Source organism: Guyanagaster necrorhizus, assembly GCF_019112545.1.
Source record: "Guyanagaster necrorhizus MCA 3950 unplaced genomic scaffold BT62scaffold_28, whole genome shotgun sequence".
In the NCBI taxonomy this organism is placed as follows: Eukaryota; Fungi; Basidiomycota; class Agaricomycetes; order Agaricales; family Physalacriaceae; genus Guyanagaster; species Guyanagaster necrorhizus.
In genome coordinates this window covers 519343-539440 of record NW_025064907.1, presented here as the reverse complement: position 1 = coordinate 539440, position 20098 = coordinate 519343, and the positions used below count along the sequence as shown (strand labels likewise).

The 20098-nt window shown below is 47.5% G+C and overlaps 5 protein-coding genes across 5 annotated transcripts; 4 read left to right on the top strand and 1 right to left on the bottom strand.

Annotated features, from left to right (window-relative positions):
* The first annotated feature begins 582 nt into the window (after positions 1-582).
* BT62DRAFT_996567 (uncharacterized protein) lies at positions 583-1715 on the top strand. Its single transcript, XM_043190590.1, has 2 exons — positions 583-941; positions 990-1715. The coding sequence occupies exons 1-2, from the start codon at positions 808-810 to the stop codon at positions 1657-1659; spliced, it is 804 nt and encodes a 267-aa protein (XP_043036147.1). The 5' UTR covers positions 583-807; the 3' UTR covers positions 1660-1715.
* A 775-nt stretch (positions 1716-2490) lies between these two features.
* Positions 2491-3087, top strand: BT62DRAFT_1010286 (uncharacterized protein; the record flags this gene model as incomplete). The annotated part of the gene is made up of 2 exons (XM_043177633.1): positions 2491-2786; positions 2841-3087. 2 exons carry the CDS (start codon positions 2491-2493, stop codon positions 3085-3087), a joined length of 543 nt encoding a protein of 180 aa, XP_043036146.1.
* Positions 3004-3652, top strand: BT62DRAFT_935946 (uncharacterized protein). Its single transcript, XM_043187039.1, has one exon. The coding sequence runs from the start codon at positions 3201-3203 to the stop codon at positions 3573-3575; it is 375 nt and encodes a 124-aa protein (XP_043036145.1). The 5' UTR covers positions 3004-3200; the 3' UTR covers positions 3576-3652.
* A 1016-nt stretch (positions 3653-4668) lies between these two features.
* On the top strand, positions 4669-5970 carry BT62DRAFT_996566 (uncharacterized protein; the record flags this gene model as incomplete). The annotated part of the gene is made up of 2 exons (XM_043190589.1): positions 4669-4696; positions 4755-5970. The coding sequence occupies 2 exons, from the start codon at positions 4669-4671 to the stop codon at positions 5582-5584; spliced, it is 858 nt and encodes a 285-aa protein (XP_043036144.1). The 3' UTR covers positions 5585-5970.
* Positions 5971-18947: 12977 nt separating this feature from the next.
* On the bottom strand, positions 18948-19510 carry BT62DRAFT_1010278 (uncharacterized protein; the record flags this gene model as incomplete). Its single annotated transcript, XM_043177632.1, has 2 exons — positions 18948-19237; positions 19267-19510. The coding sequence occupies 2 exons, from the start codon at positions 19508-19510 to the stop codon at positions 18948-18950; spliced, it is 534 nt and encodes a 177-aa protein (XP_043036143.1).
* Between the last annotated feature and the right edge of the window lie 588 nt (positions 19511-20098).

The window sequence follows — 20098 nt, the reverse complement described above, 5'->3', positions numbered from 1 at the left end:
CACTCTCCCCACGTCATGTCTGATACATCGATGCAAAGCAGAGAGCGGAGTAGTAATATCACTGTCTTTTCGGTAACGGCGAGTTTCCTCTGTAAATACAGAATATGCTGTCTGGTGGTTCAATGGTTGATCTGCCTCAGAAGAAACATTCCCACCTCGCGTTTAGGGGACAAGGACTGCTTTCGGAAATAGAGGTGCCAGTGTGGCTATATGTGTGTATCTTCAACTGTCTCGCTAGATATTAAATGGCCACTGTGAAATCTGTGATGCACAGTCTTGATGGGAGAGACAGAAAGAAAGTACTTGAAGCAGATTCGGCGCCCTGTTAAGTGTTCAATATTAGTAGAATTTCAAGGCCAGTGGCAATCACCATAGCAATAAGTGCATAGAACAACGGTTGAAATAAGTCTAATATCCTGCCAAAGCGTATAGATCTTAAAACTTGCTAATGATCGGAGGACTAATTGGTTACATAAGGGTAAGGTCAAGAATTCAGAGATGCGTCGCGCGCGTAGATTACGTCAGTATCATGTGACATAAATTCCAAAATTTTTTGGATTGTTGCAATTTGCTCCTATCCTGGTCGACCTTCAAACCGAGTCCACTGCCATCCAACGCTACGCCTATTCTAGAGCAATGGCCATGTCCCAAAATGACTCTTTCTTCATGGGGCTTGTCGGTCTTTACATTCTCGACCCTATACCGTACTAATCGGCCCCTGAAACACTACCCACTTCGTTGGGCTATTTATTATGTAGTCGATGACGGGCGCTACACTAACCCTGTTTTCCCCCACACCTTCACGCTATGAACGACGAAGGTTCATCGAAGATTCCCGAACTGCCTACCGAACTCGAAAGAGAAATTTTCGAGCTTACGGCGACACTGTATCCCGGTAGTGCCTACCAGCTAACTACTGTCTCAAAGCGGGTCCAAATATGGTGCGTCATTCTCTCATCGTGCGGAAATTTACTGACGGTTCGTCGCAGGATGGAAATTCTTATATACCAAACGGTCGTCCTTGCCTTCCCAAAGTCGCGGACGAACCTCTTCTTGCGGACAGTCGACTCTCGACCTGCCAGCTTTTTCGCCGGCCACGTCAAAAATCTGTACCTCCCCTTCGTGAGCTATCCAGACGCCCAGAAGGTTCTCTCCGTATGCACCGGTGCAACCAACCTTGCTTGCTGGATGGCTACCCCCAGTCCAGAGCTACTCTCCCTTCCTCGACAACCCATAGAGCGACTGTCCGTGAGTATCGCTACCCTTATGCAATCGTGTGAAACACACAAGCCGGCCTTTTTCCATACGGCTTTCCGAGCGTTGACCCACTTGGATATTACCGAACCCTCAAACCCGCTGGTGGATACTGATTGGTCGGCTCTGTATACACTCCCAAAACTCACGCATATCTCAATTGGGAACTTAGCGGAGAGCCACCATCTATTCCTGCTCAAGGAACTGCTGGCGAACTGTGAATCACTGCTTTGTTTGGTGGTGATTTCAGATGACGGGGAGTTCACCAAGCATATTAACGAGGAGATATATGACAAGAGGCTGAAAATACTTCCGTATTTTCACTATCCCAAAGACTACCTCACGTACTGGAAGGATGTTCAGAGAGGCCTGTCGGACTTCTGGGGATATTTGGAAGATAATTGATGGTGGGCGCGCCGCCGCCTTATTACGTATACTGATACATTACTACGTAGCGAGCGAAAATTTTACGCGTTCAGCGCTGATGACTTCCCCTTTGGATTGATCGCGGAGGGCGACTGACGAAAACACCATCCGTCCATCCAAGGACAAACATCATCTATTACAAGCTGCCAAATCCACACTCTGGGACGAAACTACTACACTTGAGTAGTCCACAGAGCTTGAGCTATGAGTTGACCATGACACTACACGAGATGTTTCCGACGAGAGATCCATGTACTGCTCTGCCAGTGTCTCTCCAAGTGGTCGGATTGCAGTCTTATTCTTGTACGTAGACACGCCCGTCTCATACTTCGTGCTGCCCATAACACGGCATCGTCCTTATATGGCTGGTGGTGAGTAGTCGTTCGGAGCACGAGTTGATAGGCACCCGCTCAGCTATCCATTATGCCGTATGATCTCCTCGGTCCCACACTCGATCCTCTGCCGACATGCAAAGTTGCCGTTGTACAAGAGAAAGGCATAATCGACCCCCTGTTCGGGCTCTTTGCAGCGAGAATGAAAAAGCGCCTCTTAAATTGGACCAGCCTGAGTGGTCTTGAGTATTTTACATAACCCCACACGAATCTAGGCCTTCGATCCATGAAGCGATATCGATTTTGTAACAACTCATCATGCTACTGATGTCTATAAGAAAATGCAACTGCTCAACGGGTGCTCACTACAGCACATCAAGTACGCCACCTGTCCTTCATTGATACTGCGGTTAGATATCCGTCATGAGTCCGGGCCTAAATTTACCGTGACTGACGTCTTCTCCAGCTCTGATCACTGATGCCCGGTACTCCATATATGAAGAGGGCTTTTCAGGACGTCGACATTCCCTCTGAGAGCGGTGGGAGACACCCCGACTTGAGTTTTCCTCGAGCAGTACGGTTGCTTCTTTCTCTGAATGAAACCGTATACTGTATACCACATTCGTTGACTTTATTTACACGAGGAGCACCTACCTATCGAGGAGGGCTAGATGAAACCGTCCACGCGAATCACGATAGAGATCTTACGCCCATGCTGGTAGGAGCGAAGCCTCTGAATGGGAGGCGAATAAGGGCCAATGTCCTTAGACGTCGGTCAACATTGCTCTGCTCCATCTAAATGAAAGTTAGTCTGAAACTGTTGGTTAGGCAAGGGTATCGCACCACCTCCGGCTCGCCGTGGGTCTTTTTTGATCGTTCTACTTCGATTCCTACTCTGACTCTCTTTCTGCCACCGCCGCTCTGCTCCGAACAAGAACGCACGAAAAATTCTGGACCTCTGAGCTCCAACTACGGCGATGTCGATGCGGTGCCACTGCCAGCAGTGAAGTTCATCGTCATCGCGGAATGTCTGGAAATGACTAAGCTGGCGTTTGTGGATGGGATTTATACCTGAAGTCATGGTGAGCGCCCCTGGTGAGACTGTGGCTTTGAGCGGTAACTTTGGATACAGGGCAGGGACAAAAGTATCATATATGGTAGTGTGCATCTGTCGTGTAAACGGAACGGATGCCCACCCTCTGGAGAGAGAACCCCACCGGTGGATTGAAAGTGCGAGCATTAGTTCCGATACGCTATCAAGAATGTACTAGACCCGCGAATACGTCTTCTAGTCGAGATCTAGTCCCGGTCCCTTATTCAGAATCCGGCGAGGCTACACTGCCGGCTATGAAGACTTCATGGGAAAGCAATGCTCTGACTTGGTGGATTTTATTGAACTCTGGTCATCTAAAACGACTACTTTTCGTTAGTCCCACACAGCCTACGACTAATCAATACAGGCACGTCAACAATGGAGAGCGCCGGACCGATGGAGGTATGCTGTCCACCTATTCCGCTGACAGTACATGTTCCGGTACTACGAGGGCGCAACTATATGCTTGAAAAACCTGGTGTGATCGTACGCGTTGTGAGCCCATACTTTCATCCTATCCGAAAAGATCGTGGGTTTGTAGAAGAAGGTGGAGTATTCTGAGTCTGACTAACAAACAAGCTGTCTCTAGTATTTCGCTTCTGGATTCGATATGCCCGTGTACATGTGATGACAAGTAACACGCGTGCTTGTGTCAAGGACTTAGTATGAGAAGAAACCGTGGTAGTAAAGCAATATAGCGGAGATATCGCACAAATGGCCCCATGATTCCCCCCTCTTATCAGATAAGATTAATCAGATATAGTTTGGTTCTCCTCCACGCGTCAAAGGCGTGTTATCCACGGCACGCCACAGACAAGCCCCAGTCGATTCGCCTACGATCTAGCCGCGGTGCAGATGAAACACTGTACGGCAGTACACCTTGTGCTGTCCAAGGTCCCGTAATGTGGTTCTGAATTTCCATCTGGGCATTCATAAGTAGAATATCATTGCCGCATAAAGGGCCATGCACACACACATTAGGCCGTAGCAACCGCCAGTACGAAACCAACGGATGTTCCTTTAAAAAAAAAACACAGCAATGGCTGCATGTCAAAAAAATAGCGCCGTGGTCCTCGATTCGAATAGCAGCGCATGCGAATGGAATAGGACCACTACTGCCTAGATTAGTTTCATAAGAGAAAACAGAACCTACAAAGAAGATCCCCAGCTAGATAATCGATATTTCTCCTTTGTGCATCCGTAAGAAAAACGTTGACAGTAGTCCACGTATTCTAGATGTTTCCGGATACAATAATGAAACAACCTGGTTCTTGGCAGCTGCGCATATCTTGAAAGCCATACGCGAACAAGATTCGTATCCGAAACGTGGATATCATCCGAATTATCCTGTTAGTAGTTTCATGACGGTCCCGACGACATCTGCTTCAGCATAAATCAATCTATCAGACGATCCTATTCCCCACTTCTGTTCACGCACTCACGCAAATCGTATCAGTAATAGAGGAAATCATCTACCAAAGCAGACTGGTAGTTGCCCCGCTGCACAAGTTGATGAGCTAGTATTTAACTTCTTCACAGCAAAAGAATAAGAGTCTGCAAAAAATGTTATTGGCCGGCGGCAAGGGAATACGTAAATGGAAAGTTCGAACGATCACAAATGATGACGCATCGAACTTTGTCTCTGTTAGGGGGGGCTGTTACCCTGGTCCCATCGACTTTGGCGCTTGACCACGACATGGATACTTTCCCTCGCGAAATTTGGATCCGCGTATTCTACTATGCCTGCACTGATGGGGGCCAAACAGGGCGTTCTATCTCTCTTGTCAGCAAGCGGGCGCGTCGCCTTGTCAAGTTCCTCCGATTGAACTCGCTTTGTGTAACCAGTGCAAGGCAGATTATCGGGTTGAGAGAATATTTGGAAAGCTTTCCGATGCCTGAAAGAACAGTGTCTCACCTTTTCATCGCGTCCGCGTATCCGGGTCCAGATACCGGGATCTTCCCGACCCAAATATACGACTCCATGACAAGAATTCTGCAACTCGTGCAATGGACACTGGTCACGTTAACAACTCATCGCCTATTCCTCGGCAAACCTATACTTCCGCACGGTCTTTTCTTCCCGTACCTCACAGAATTGACTCTCTACGACCACTTCAACACCTTCATTGAGCGACGAGCGTTCCCTTCCCTCCGGCGATTACACTTGTCCGTGCTTTCGGGCGGGGAAATGTTAGCTAGAAACATTGGAAAAGCATGCCCATTCCTCACACACTTATATGTCCTTGAGCGCGGCCTATCTCTCACACAGGTCGAGCAAGCCCTTGGCGTCCCCCAATTCTTACCGACCTCGACCACGATATCGGTCACGGTCACCAAATTTCTTCTTCCGCGCACGATACAGAAAGTCCTTGTCGAGACAGACCTCGGGTACATAAGGCGAGATCATACGCCTTCGTCCTCAGATGACGATGGCTACCATGAGTCGCTAAACGACAAGATTGCTCAAGCGGAGTTCTGATTTGACACGTGTTGAGGTTCGATTGGTAGCAAGAGGGGAAGGGAAGTGAGGGAGTATCGTGTCAGCATTATAGGACCATAAAGAGAGGTTCGAGTTTGGTATGGAAGGGCGATGGGATGCCGTACTAGAGATGTGATGTTGTAGAGATCTTTGGGCTATGTCTAGGGTTTGTCTATCTCGCGCTATATTCGGGGGCCTCGGGCGGCTTGAAAACGCACAGACCCGTGGCGACGGCGCCGCAATTACCTGCTTCCTTGACGTGACCTCACGGAGAGTTTCCAGTTATTTTTATTGAATTCGCAGTTGTAGCCTGTTGGACATGTACCGTGGTGTCTTCTGAGTGCCATTAATCATATACCTATAAATAATTCTAACGAGATATCAGCGGCGGCTCGCTCGATTAATCATGAAGAACACACACGCACTCACGAACAGTGAGAAATAGTAATCACAGGATCACAGAGCAGCAGTATAGCATTAAGTAACATAGATATGGAATAACAGAAGGATAACAAATAGCAACGCAAAACAGAGCAATAGATTAAACACAAAGGTCAACAGTTCACGCAACTGTGCCTGACGCTGATATCTCCACCTTCTTTGGTGCGCCGCTCGTGGTACCTGTCATTTTGATCTCCTTCACAAGATCCATACCTTCTACAACTTCTCTGAACACCACATGTCATCCATCCAGCTAAACCAAAAACAGCAATAAGCACCTTGTGATGATAGTAAGTACATCATGGGATGCCTCTTGATCCATTACAGCCACCATCATGAATGTTCCCATGGTTCTCTACCACCACTCAAAGAGACCTCATAGGCCAACAAGGATAGAATAGCATATATAACTTCTGTAAACTCTCACAAAACTCAAAACCAAAACCAAAAACAAACCAATCAAATTATCAATGTCTGAAAGCTCAGACCCACCCAATGACTTTGAGGGTGTGTCTTATAACATGACCTCATCAAACATGGAGGAAATCAAATATGGACACATGATAAAACTTGAATTGGTAGCTGAAAGCATAGAAAAAGGCTATGGTAAAAACATGGAAATAGAAGAAACAACAGTGAGTGCCATATATGATGTCATAGCTATTCTGTGGTACATAGTCAAAACAGAACTGAAAGCTGTAAAATTTGTGACCACAAAACAGATTTGTGCAATGAACAATATGATTGATATGTTAGAAGCTTGAATAAATCTGTTATGATTTTTCCCTTCTCTTTTGCTTTTTACCCCTATCTATGCTTAGTCAGAAGGCACAAGACCGTTGAAGAGGATCTGAGCACGCGCAAGGTGAAAACAGATATAGCAGAGCATTATCCACTGACCACACTCATACCAATACACACACAAAACTCTTAGTTCATGGGGGGATTATAATACGATAAAGTAGTATTCAACAAATGTAATTGTTTTCTTCAATGAGATCACAGTGTGTGAACAGTAATAGCATGCTTACAACAGTCCGAGGTCTCTCTAAGTCTCAAAGCTTTTTGTTTTATCAAAACTAGAGGTGGCAACTGGTGTTGCTGGGCCTCAAGGCAAAGGGGTACTGCAGCTCAAAACAATACGTTGAAACACTCTCTCAAAACTCTCAAATCGTCCCAAGCACAGCTCAGATCAACACAAATCTCTAACACACACAATACACAACTCAAAGCTTTGCGCTCTAAGCAAAAACCAATCACAAACATGTCCACAAGTGCCAAAGAGCACAGATCTCTGTTCACAAGCTTCCAAACCAATTGTAGACCCACAGGATTCAAACCTATGCGATCTAGAGACACAATAACACAATAAAACCCTGTCCGACAGACCAAAGGGTTTGAACCTCTGTCAATCTGTGGAAATAACACAAAAGTGCACACTAATCAAGCTAAAGGGTTTGAACCTCTGCCACCTGTAGTGCCACACATCACAAATACCTCAGAAACTCAAGATGATGCCCTTCAGACACCGCTCTCTTATTCTCAGGTTAGAGCACAATCCAAACCTCTTATCAAACTGGGCTTAAGTCCTTCATGAGCTTTGATGCCTCACTTAGTTCTCACAGCTCTCTCAAGGGTATTCAATAATAAGTTTATTCTCTCACCCAAAGTTACAAACACAAACCCAGAGCTAGAGTGCAAGGCTTTCTGTGCCCAATACACCACAACTGAGGGGGTCGAAAACCTTCTTTTCTACTCATACAATACTATATTTAAATACTCTCCTATGGTACTTACTAATACAATCCTACTATGGTATTCTCAAAGCATGGGACTCCATGCCAGATCCCACAGTTACTATTTGCATGCGTATCACAGTTGCCACACTTATTCACTCCTGAGCCAGGACTGCGCAAGGTTTCCTTGCTTAGCTGACCTCGGCTAGCTGGCCTAGCCCAGTCTGCTCACTTTCTTCTTGCCTCGGTGACACATCTCTGACAGTAGTAGACTGTTCTGGACCCCCAGGGTTATCTCCCATGTCTGGAGTCAGCCACAATAGTTATGTTCTCTTCTCTAGTGTCTCAACATTCTCTTCGGCACATGAAACACACCGCTTCTAGCCTGGCATGTATTAATTAACTTTCCCAATATAGTATATGTCATACCACAGTATGATGTGGAGTCCCTTGCTGTGTTAAGCATGCTAAAGCACCGTTAGTATGTGTGTGAGTCTCTGAGCAGCACATGTGCTATTCATCTCTGAGCATAATATTCCTCTACTTGTCTCCTTGTTGCTATTATTGCGTCTCTCTGTTCAGCATCCAGTTATTCAGATACCTTTCTTAGGGTCCTGGATCTCTGTTCTCAAGCATGTTCCATCAGTGCATCATTGATCAATGTGATCAGGATTGCTGATCATGTTTCGATCATATTCTTTTTATTTTTAGCATGTCCTCTCATGATAGTATTGGCACATTTAGGGCCAAGTGCTGAGATCTCACATGCAGTCTAACCCCTCTGGTATTAGTCTGTTACTAGGCCATGCACTCTGCTTATTGTTACTTCAGTTTAGCATTATGATAGCTAGGTTTCTGTGTGCTCTAGTCCTATTTTCTGTTACATGCTTACTGGACTGGAATGCAGTCCATGTATTTGCAATTTTTGCAATTTTACATGCCTGAACCTGGAGAGGGCATGTCACCGTGGAAGGGCTTAGTCAGCACAACTAAACCACCCATCAGTTGTCTCGACAATCGAGCCCAACGACACACAAGCACTCCTTTTATATATGATAAAAGTGCTCCAGGACAACAGGTACCATAGACACAGACAGACACAATTAGTAGTTGTATTATTAGAAGTATCTGTACAGTATTTAAGACCGACAGCTCTTGCTGGTAACCCCCAGCTTTGAGCTAAAGTTTATATCCATACCATTCTACTCTCGAGCCACAGCATAGCCTTGTAACACACCGAAACCGAAGACATCACACAAGTGAATTCAGGTGATCCCTCGAAGTGTGAAGGGATGCCTGTCTATCACGTGTCTAGGATCACATGTTGCTTGGGCTTAACAATTAGCTCGAAGCTTCTACCTTCCCTCTCTCAAGCCCAATTGTGCTGAGAGACCGAATGCCCCCAGCAACGACTGCCAATCTAAATTACGACTTCTTCGAGCTTATCGCTTCCATAATTGGAACTTTACTCGGACTTCTTGCCATCATCACCCTCTGCCACGGATGACAATCAGTAACAGCTTGGATAGTCAGGCACTACCAGGCGTTCCAGCAGATTCAACAAGTACTATGAAACATAACCCCTGACCTCCCCTTCCATGACATCCCCGCCTCTGCCAGAACATCCTTCCAGCTGCAAGGGCGACCTTTATCAGAAACCAGAAATTACAACCCACATCCGGGGAGCCTTCATGAGAAAGAAGGACCCCAATACCCCTCTCGATGAAACAGCAGAAACCGCCATCCTGCTCTCACAGGGTTCTGGAACCTGTGGACAACGAATGTCATGCAGGAGCCCGAGGAGGTCCCTGATGACCTCACTCCAGCAGCCCCTCCCTCTGAGCATCCTCCCTCCCTAATTCTCTCAGAGATTGGAAACTGTGCTCGGGACTCTCTTGATGCTGCTCAGATGGCTGTGAGACCCCATGAAGGCTCTGACTCACCCCATGACCCCCCCGAGACCCCCACCAAGTCTGACTCTAGCCCCAGCCGGTCAGTCAGTAGATTGGGGATCGACGATCTGCATGGAAGGATCATACACCTCAACTATGCAAACATCGAAATTGCCATCTCAGCGGCAGGAGATCCTTACCAGCACCTCCATGTGGGAAGCGAGCCCGAAGTTGGAACCACCAGCGCAAGAGAAAGGGTGGCTCGAGACAGAATTATCCAGTGAGTATTCTCAGACTGGGACCTTACGGTCCCCTTTGACTATAACAATGCAGTACAGCAGCAGCAGCAGAATCAGGCTTGACAGGAAGAAATCAGGCAAACTCAGGAAGAGCTTGCTGACTACATATGGGAAGAAGCCCGAGAGCGGTACGAGGCTGCAAAGTATGACCGACAAGGAAGAGCACAAAGAAGAAGAGAAGAGGCTGAGTGAATGGGATCAGCCTCACCAGGCTGGTATGGACTCTGCACTGACTCTGGGTCCCCCTTTAAGAAGCCCGACTCAGGAGAAGACCCATGGACAGGACCCACCAGTATTGTCAGCCGGAACGAGGCCATTAGAAGGGGACGAACTGAGAGTCCTTGATCCCCCACTTCTGAGTATTCCACCTGAACTGACACCATTTCTTCAGATGCTGACTCTATACTCGGAGCCTATGGGCTCCGAGTACCAGACAATGCCTATGTCTCCGACAGGGCTCTCTAGCGATTCTTGGGCAGCAGAGTCACTTGACAATTTCTCAACCCCGAGTTCCAACATCACTTCAGCCTCTATAGCTGAGAACTGAAGGAGACAAGAGCATGTGGAGGCACATGCTACAGCTGACTCTGGAACCCATCCATCTATCAAATAAGCCCACGAAACGACACTAACCTCACAGAGCCTAGTATCCAAAATGGCCCAAGAGTCCCCAGCAACCCTTCGACCAGCCGTGCCACTCATCTACGACCTGCCTGGCAGTTTCCTCCCTGAGGAAGGGGACAGCGGGGACAAGGGAGATGAGGAGAGCGACGAGGACAGTGAGGGGCCGTATTCATACCTATGATGATTTGAGCAAGCAGGAGAAGAAACTGACGAAGAGACGTTAAGGGAAGAGGTGGAGAGAGTGCGAAACATGGAATATCAGAAACTGTACAAGCAGGGAAGGAATTTCTTATGGCAGGACACGTGCTGGCAAGCGATGTCTTTAGGACTGGAGTATCGTTATGCAGAAGATACTGAAAAGAAAAGAATTTTACAGTATGCTGCCACAAAGTATGCCTGGGAGGAGTATGGCCAGCGGCACCCAGAAGACCCACTCACAGCAATACCCCCATATCAATTCAAACAGAAGCCGAAACTACCAGCACCAATGCTGCACACCCCATCCGTCCCACCAAGGAGAGCAGTATACATCGCCCCCTCGGCCCAAAGCATCCTATTAACCTCTGACTACTCCGCACAAACTATGGCAACCCGGCTAGGCTGATCCCAAGCAAGGCCGAGGACCCCCCCAAACTCTTAGACCAGCAAAGGGAGCCAGCTCCTTGGGGGGCAACCACCTTCGGATCAAGCTGGGCTAAGCAAGAAAGGGAAGGAATCAATGCGTGATAATCCCGAAGCCACTAGGCTTGGGTTCACTATATGAGACAGGGTAATTGTACAAGCCGAAGAATCTAAAGGGAGTCCAGTTGCTGACAACCACTCTCTTCACTCCTTCCCCAGACTGCCAGTAGAATGGAACCAGCCCCTGTTTGATGGATGGCCCAACCCGATGGGTGCATTACCATATAACACCAATGTCCTCCAATGTTATCCTGACCTTCTCTGGAAGCCTCGTCCTTTCAAAGGGGCTTCCAATGACATTGATCGGTTCCTAGTAGATTGCGAACAATACTTTGAAGTCTACATCGGGTATATAGGAACCGACATGAATAAAGTCGCCTTCACCACTTCCTACCTAGAAGACAAGGCCAAGACGTGGTGGATCCTGATTTCCCCTAACTTCTGGTCTACCACGAGAGAACATTATTGATATCCCTCCTGGCCAGTCTTCAAACGCATGCTAAATGACAAATTCATTGACCCAGCAGTTCAGGAGGTACACAAACAAAAGATCAAGGAATATAAAATGGAAGACAAAGTGGCAACTGACTATTTCGACAAACTAGAGAGACTCGCTAAACTAGCCGGAATACGAGAAGATACCACAAACGACGGAAGGATGGTAGAGGCACTCAAACGAGGGGTCCCCTCCTCGTACCTCACAATGATCTCAGCAATGGGCATCAAAATGTTGATGCCTGTTGGATACGACGAATAGAAGGAAAGGATCATCGAGATGTACAAGGAGTGACAAAGGCAGAAAGTGGAGGTGTTGACACTGCAAGAATATTCTAAGAAGCCAGCCCTGTCAACCCCGAATAAGCTAGGGCAAACTGTTGGGAAATCATCAGGATCCTCTCAAATGCCCAGCTATGGAAGCCAAAAGACGGGAACCAGGATGACTTACACCGGAGCCAGAAAGCCAATGGACATAGACTGTCTGAAAAAGAAAGGTAAATGCTTTAATTGTGGACAGAAGGGATACATGTCCAAGGACTGCCTGAAGAAGAAGAGAACCCGAGAAGACATATGGGCTCAGATAGCCAAGTTGCAGAAGGAGGATGAAGAACTCAGAAAGGAAATGAAGATTGAGGAGATAAAAGATGGGGCCAACCAGTGAGCGACTCCACTGAGTTGGCCGAAGGGCTTAATGGTGTGCCTGTTCCAACTGCTGAGCAAACTTACAATACTTCTGTAGTTATGCCTATACATACGCATTCGAATATACCAAAAGTTAACATACACCCAAGAGAGTTGCAAGAAAAAACTCAATTGCCTATGGGCCGAACATGTTAAGCCCAAACTCCACATGACTATTAACACGTGATGATAAACCGATAGAACCTCGCACTTCAGGTTAGACTATCAGAGTTCACTGAATGTCAATGTTGTCAATGTGGAACAAGGCAAAGCGATTAGCTGAGCTCGAGGTAGAATGGTAGTGTATAAACTTTAGTTCGAGACTGGGGTATTACAGCGAGAACTACGCTACTTAAATACTGTTCTGCTATCGTGCTATAAATAAGCGTTCACAAAAAGCTGTTGTCCTGCTGTGTGCTGTTTCCCCTACCATTGCCAGTCTCTACACAAAAGCCCATTGTCCTGCTGTGTGCTGTTACTGCTGTGCCGCAGTTGGAGAACAAAACAAGTATTGTCTCTCCCTTCACAGCACACAGCAGCACAGTATGACAAGGACTGACTGGGTTGCTGAGCTAAGCGTTCCCACGGCCCTAAGCGCTGGTCTAAGCACCCTGACTAAGCAAGATAGGGGTCATTTCTGAGGAAAAAGAAAAGAAAATAGAAGAAAAATAGGAAAAATCGTAACATTACCTCCTCCTTAAGACCATCGTCCCAATGGTTAAGTTAGGGTAGACCCCCCCCCCTCGGAAGGAGGTGGCCAATCTGCTGGACGCGTTCATCGGTTTGCAGGTTCGTTCTGTTGGTCCTGTGGTCAGACATTGCTCTTTGCTGTATGTCCTGTTACAGGGTCATCTTCATCGTCCTCTTGTAACATTCTCTCATCATCGGCAGGTCGGATCAACTTGGTGCCCGTCATGTCCAGGCTGTTGATCCTGTGCTTGTAATCTTGTATGGCCTCTTCCGCATTCATGTATTTTTCGTTGACCCATTGGTTTGATTCTGGTCCATAGCCTTTCCAGCTGACTAAGTAGTTAACAGTTGTTGTCATTCCTCCACTGCATGCTTTGACTTTCCGGGTTTTATGATTTAGAACATTATCAATTTTGTAGTGTTCTTCGTCGTCGATGAGGTCTGCCGGTGGTGGTGGTGGTCTTTCTTGGTTTGGAAAGGCTGGTGTGACGTATGGTGTCAATAATGTTTCATTAAAAACATTATGGATCTTCCAAGTTGCTGGGAGCTGCAACTTGTATGCCGATTTGCCGATTTTAGCGAGGATTTTGAATGAGCCTGTTTGTTTGTCTGCCAATTTCTGTTTTGGCCTTGGTAGATGTAGGTTTGTTGTGTCCAACCAAACCTTGTCATTCCTTGCATATTCGTGAGCAACCCATCGATGTTTGTCGTACTGCTTCTTCATTGTGGAGGCAGCTTTTTCGAGGGCTGTCTTGGTTTCTTCATGGATCTTTGCCATTGTTGTTGCAAAGTCCATTGAAGCCAGTGTTGTTGTATGGACCTGTCCTGTTTCCGCCACAGGTGGATTCCACCTGTAATTCACAAAGAAGGGTGTTTTACCCATTGCAGAGTGAATTCTGTTGTTATGCTAGAATGCTGCTAGTGCTAGCCATTCCATCCAGTCATCCTGCCGATAACTGATGAAAAGCCATAGGTACTTTTCAATCTCTTGGTTGGCCCATTCCATTTGGCCATCCGTTTGTGGGTGATATGCTGTTGAGGCATTCCTTTTGATGTTGAGGAGTCGGTACAAATCGTCCAAGAATTTAGAGATGAATTGTGGTCCTCTGTCTGAAATCACTACTTGAGGCATGCCATACTTTGCATAAACCTCATCTTGTAGTATCTTTGCCCATCTCTCGGATGTCAATTCTGTGGAACAGGCGATCAGAATGATCGCCTTTGAGAAGCAATCGACTATGACGATGATGGCATCATAGCCGTCACTTTCGGGAAGTCCGGTTATCATATCCACCAAGATGTGGGTCCATGGTGACAAAGGGACCTCATTCGGGTGGAGTGGGGCCGCTCTGGGTTGTGTTGAAGTCTTGCCTTGTTGGCAAACCTCACAAGCCTTGATATATTGGGTGATATCATGGTCCATCTTGGGCCACCAATATTCTCTCAAGACCAGTTCCTTGGTCTTAGCGATCCCAGGGTGTCCGGCAGTCGCATGATCATGACTGATGGCGATGATATCACCCCTCAGCTTCTGATTCCTGGGGATGTAGATCTGCTCATCATAGCAGATCAATCCCCCTTCTTTCTTTAGCCTACGCTCATGATTGAGTGATGGGGCTATTCATTGATCCCACTTGTGTGGATCTCGGGTCGCGCTCTTGATGCATTCGTGCATCTCTTCTTCCGTGGGCATAATCATGGCCTGGAAGTGTTCCAGTCATAGTAAAACAACCTCCTTGTTGTTGTCTCCTCCTTGGTCATGGTCCACCCTGCAGCTGAGGAAGTCGGCCTTCTTGTTTGCGACACCTGCCTTGTGGTGTAGCATGTATTCGTATTGGGATAGTTCCGTGACCCATCAGGCTTGTCTGCGATTAAGCTTTTGAGGTTGTCAGAAATACCGGAGGTTCTGGTGATCAGTTCAGATTTCGAAAGTTTGGACTGCTCCAATGAGATAATGCTGCCACTCGGCAAGAGTGAGCATTATGGTGAGGAGTTCCTTGTCATAAATTTCATAGTTGCGCTCCGTTACTGTGAGCGCCTTTGACATAAAGGCGACTGGTCGCCATTTGCCATCTTGTTCCTGTGAAAGTATGGTCCCAACCATGCCCTTGCTCGAGTCGGCTTCCACCCGGAACTTCCCATCCTGGCTTGGTATAGCCAGAATGACGTCTTTGGCTAGTCGGCGTTTAAGATTGTCAAATGCCTCCTGTTGGGAAATTCCCCAGGTCCATGGGGAATTTCCAGTCAATTGTGTCATTGGTCAGACTATTTTGCTATAGTCCTGAATGAAGCGGTGGTAGAAGTTGGTGAATCCGAGAAATGATTGTAACTCCTTCTTCTTTGTCGGTTCCGGCCATTCCGTTACCCCTGCCACTTTGATGGAGTCCATGTGAATGCTTCCCTCGCTAATAATGACTCTGAGGTATTCAGTCTCTAATACCTCGAACTCACATTTTTCAGCCTTGAGGAATAGTCGATGCTTCCTCATCAAGGATAGAACTTGGCGTACCAATTGCCTGTGTTCCTCTTTGGTTTTGGACATGATTAGTATATCGTCTAGATAGATCGTGACCTTCCCTGTGGCAATGAGATCTTTGAAGATGTCATTCATCATCCACTGGAAGGTCGCTGGTGAGTTAGTCAGGCTGAAGAACATTACTGTCGGCTCGAACAAACTGCGGTTTGTTCGAAAAGCAGCTTTCCATTCATCGCCTTCTTTGATACGTACGTTGTTGTACCCCCACTGAACATCCAGTTTGGTGTAGTACTTTGCTCCTCAGAGTTTGTCCATCAACTCTGAGATTAAAGGAAGCGGATAATGGTTTTTAATCGTTATCTCATTGAGCTTCTGATAATCTTGGACAGGATGGAGTTTTCCATCCTTCTTTTTGATGAAAAAGAAGGGTGATGCCATTGGTGACTTTGATGGCCGGATCCATCCACTAGATAAGTTTTCTTCAAGGAACTTATCTAGCTCTTGTTGTTTGTTGTTGCCTAGTGGATAGCACTTGCAGTCCAGGTTGGTGTTGGCATTGGGAATGAGTTCGATGGCATGGTCCCAAGGTTTTACATCGGGTAGTTCGTCGAAACTTTCTTTTTCGAATAAATCCCAATAATCGCACACCCATTCAGGTACCATTTGATCGAACGTCTTCTCCCCCTTTTCGGCATTAGCCTTTGCCACTAGGTCATTAGCATAGTGCATCGCATGAATGTTAATGGCCCTTTGAAGGTCTATGGCAAGGATGGTTTCACCGTCTTCTAACTCTTCATCCCATCAGTCCTCAGGATCTTCATCTGGGAGTTCGAAAGGAATCTTTCGGCAATGACACCGGGCGAAGATGATCCATCCGGTTTTCCAATTGATTAGCGGATTGTGTCTGATCAACCAGTCATGACCAAGGAATACTTCTTTGGTTCCTAGATCCGTTACTGTGAGGTCGATCTGTTCCGAGTGATCACCGATAGTGAGCCTAAGCTCTACGTATTCGGTGATTGATCCTGCTTGGTTCTTTGTTCCATCTGCGTTATAGACAGGTATTGGGGCCGCTGTCACCCATGTGGGTAATCGGTGCTTGGTGACGAAGGCTTGATTAATAGAACTTCCCATGCAACCACTGTCGATGAGGGCAGTGACTGTATGGATAGATCGAGATGTTAATGTCTTGATCTGTGCCTTCATTACTAGGTCCTGTCCCGAGGCTTTGGTTCGATGAATGAACTTTTGTGGTCCTCATAGTTCATCGAGCCATTCGAGAGCTCGGCATCTCTCCACTTTTTGCATTCCTGTGATCATGTCGTCGATCACTTCCTCAATGTGGGTCTTGTGTACCCAATTTTTGAGTACGGCTTTTGCTGCTGTCTCGTCTCTGGCATCTTTGATCGCTTGCCAAGTCCATTTGGTATCGAATGGCTTCAGCCAAGCTGTGGGGTTCTCTACCCCTGTTCAGCCCGAAGGCAGTTGAGTCTGTTTTAATTTTTTAGTTTGATGAATGGAAGATGAAGATGTACCTTTGGGGCTCTCTGCCCCTCTTCGGCCTTTCATCGGCGCTTGAGTCATAGAAGTCAGTTCCTTAGGCAATTCTGGTTTCCAAGTAATGGAGTCGGGTATATTCGAATGCACGCATAATTTAGGCATGTTGGTAGAAGCTAAAGAAGGGGAAAAAATGTCAGTCTGTCCTGCAGGTGCTCGGCCTCACCTTTTCCCTCCTCGGGCTGGTCGTTCTGCCTGAGGTCTTCATCCTCCTTCATTAATTCGGCAATCTGTGCCCTGATATCCTCTCATGTGCATTTATTCTTCTTCTCTGGGCAGTTCCGTGCCATGTGGCCTGGTTGGCCACAGTTGAAACACTTTGTCTCCTTCTTGAGGCAATCCACATCAATCTGCTTACCCTTTTCAGTACTTGGGCCCTTACCGGTTTGCTTCCCGTTGTTCTAGGAAGTTGGGGCTGAGCCACCAGGCCTGGCAGACGTGGTCATGTGGGAGGTGGAGGGCTTCAAGCCCTGTCCCTGGTACCTGTGCTGTCCCCACAGGTTTGCTGCTTCGGCCTTCTATCATTGCCGTTCTTGCCACATTAGGACGATTCAGGACTTCCAATCGTCATAGCCAATTGGAACACTATGGCCGAGGTCTGAAATGGTCTTTAGGTAATGAGGTGGCAGCCCCAATTTCATATACTCAACTATGCATCCCAAGTCGGCTATGTCCTCCTGGATTCCGGCAAGTTTTCCGAGTCGCTCCAACTCGTCGAAATAGTCCAGTGCCATCTTATCGCCCATCTTGTATTCCTTCATCTTGGCTTTGTGTACTTCTTGGACAGCTGGATCCATGAACTTGTCACGGATCATCTGCTTTAGTACTGGCCACGAGGAAAGTCAGTGGTATTGCCTTGTGGTTGACCAGAAAGTAGGTGCCAGTAATACCCACCATACTTTTGCTTTGTCTTTAAAGTATGTAGTGGCATAGTTGACCTTGTATACGTCGAGGAGAAAGTAGGAGGCAAAGACTTGGAAATATTGGTCGCAGTCTAAAAGGAAGCGGTCAATATCATCTGAGGCCCCCTTGAAGGGAAGGGGGTCCCACCCGAGTGTCGGTTTGACGTTTAGTATATGCACCTTCAGATCGAGAGGCGATATCGGATTTGGGGGTTCCCCACCAGGAGGGCCAACCCAGTCCATTGGGGGCCCCGGAAAGGAATATAGAGACCCATCATCAGCAACAGGGCTTCTCGGTGTTGGAGGTCCTTCCTTCTGTACAATCCACCCCTCTTTGATGGTCCACCCCTGAGCTACTGCCTCGGGGTCATCCTTCTTCTCGTCGGGCAATGCTGACCCAGTTGCTTCATCGGGTGGTGGCTGTCCTCCCATCGGCTTTGGTAGGAAGCCAGGGATCCTCCAGGGGTTTGGATATTTCGGCTTTTTCTCGGAAAGCCAGGATGCCATACTGCTCCCGAGAGGGCTTCTCCTCCAGGGTGGTGGAGTACTTACCAGGAATGGCAAGTATTTGTCTTTGGGAAGCACTAGGGGTAACCCTGGTGCTAACAGCATTCCATCACTCCTGGAGATCGGTCAAGGGTATTGCCGACTCCCTGGATGCCTTTCTTCCCTGCTCTTCCAGTCTTCCCACTCCTCATCCACCAGCCGGGTCCACTGATTACTTTCGGAGGAGAGACTTCCCTCCTCTCCTATTTCTCCTTCTTCCCTCAGGCCAATATAGGCCTTGGGGGTCATTGGAGTCCTTCCAGTATGGGACCCCCCAAGCTGGTAGGTCCCATACCCCCTTGGTTGTAGCATTGTGCCACCACTCCCTTTCTCCTGCCAACTAGTCAGCATATTGTCGGAACTCCTCAAAGAAGTCCCAGTTGAGAAAGAGACTGGTGATCTTCCTGTGCAAGAACCCTCGAAGGGTTCGATTGCTGATCCGGGGTAATGGCTGAGTTGCCATTCTTGCTTTGATGGTCCAGTCGGGGAACTCATCATCTGCCAGGGAGCCACTGCTTCCTGACTTGCTGGATAGGGATCCATCTGGACTGCTTTCTCCTTCATTGGTGGTGCTATCCCACCGGTCGACCTCATAGGGGTCGTCCTTGGGATCCTCATTCCATTCGGTCCCTGGGGACCACTTTCATCCTCCAGCAGACCTGCTGCCTCCTTTGGTGACTGTCGATCGAGGATCGGTACTTCGATCCTGATTGTCCCTGACTTCGTCCCAGCGATCTGGGGCATAGGGATCATCTTCGGGATTTTCATCCCATTCTGTTCCTGAGGGCCATCTTCGGCCCTAGGGTGGTCGGCTGGATGGGGGAGATCCCCATCCTGCTGGTCGGCTGAGTCCAGCCAGCTGTTGGTGCTCCTCATCGAGCTCGTCTCTCCACTGCTGGCCATGCTTGACCTCCTCTTCTTCCACCAATGTGTCGGTGGAGTTGGGGTTGGAGGTTGGGACTGGTGGGGAACTGAGAAGGGATTCCTCCTCCTCTTGGCAAGGATCTGATTGGCTCATGCCTTCAGACCCTTCTCTGGATTTGTATTCAGTGATTCGGGCCTCGGTAGAGAGGCCATTGATGAGTTGATGGATGGTGTCATCCCTGGCTTGATAATCCTGGATTATCCTGGTGGTTAATGTTTCAAGAAGAACAGTCAGCAATTCAATGGAGGAAGAGGGGGCTTCAGAGTTGATAGAGCTGTTGATGGAAGACATATAATGTCTTGTTGTTGATCGGAAAGAGGTTGGTGAGAAGTGTTCAGTTCTTTTAGCCTTTAGGCTCAAAGAAGGGAAGCTAGAAGTCTCAAACTAATTGTTAAGCCCAAACTCCACATGACTATTAACATGTGATGATAAACCGATAGAACCTCGCACTTCAGGTTAGACTATCAGAGTTCACCGAATGTCAATGTTGTCGATGTGGAACAAGGCAAAGCGATTAGCTGAGCTCGAGGTAGAATGGTAGTGTATAAACTTTAGTTCGAGACTGG

Excerpts from the sequence above, each read along its gene's own strand:
- BT62DRAFT_996567 (XM_043190590.1), top strand. The coding sequence starts at position 808 with ATGAACGACGAAGGTTCATCGAAGATTCCCGAACTGCCTACCGAACTC. Across the intron at positions 942-989 it reads TCAAAGCGGGTCCAAATATG|GATGGAAATTCTTATATACC; the intron begins GTGCGTCATTCT and ends GGTTCGTCGCAG.
- BT62DRAFT_935946 (XM_043187039.1), top strand. The coding sequence starts at position 3,201 with ATGCCCACCCTCTGGAGAGAGAACCCCACCGGTGGATTGAAAGTGCGA.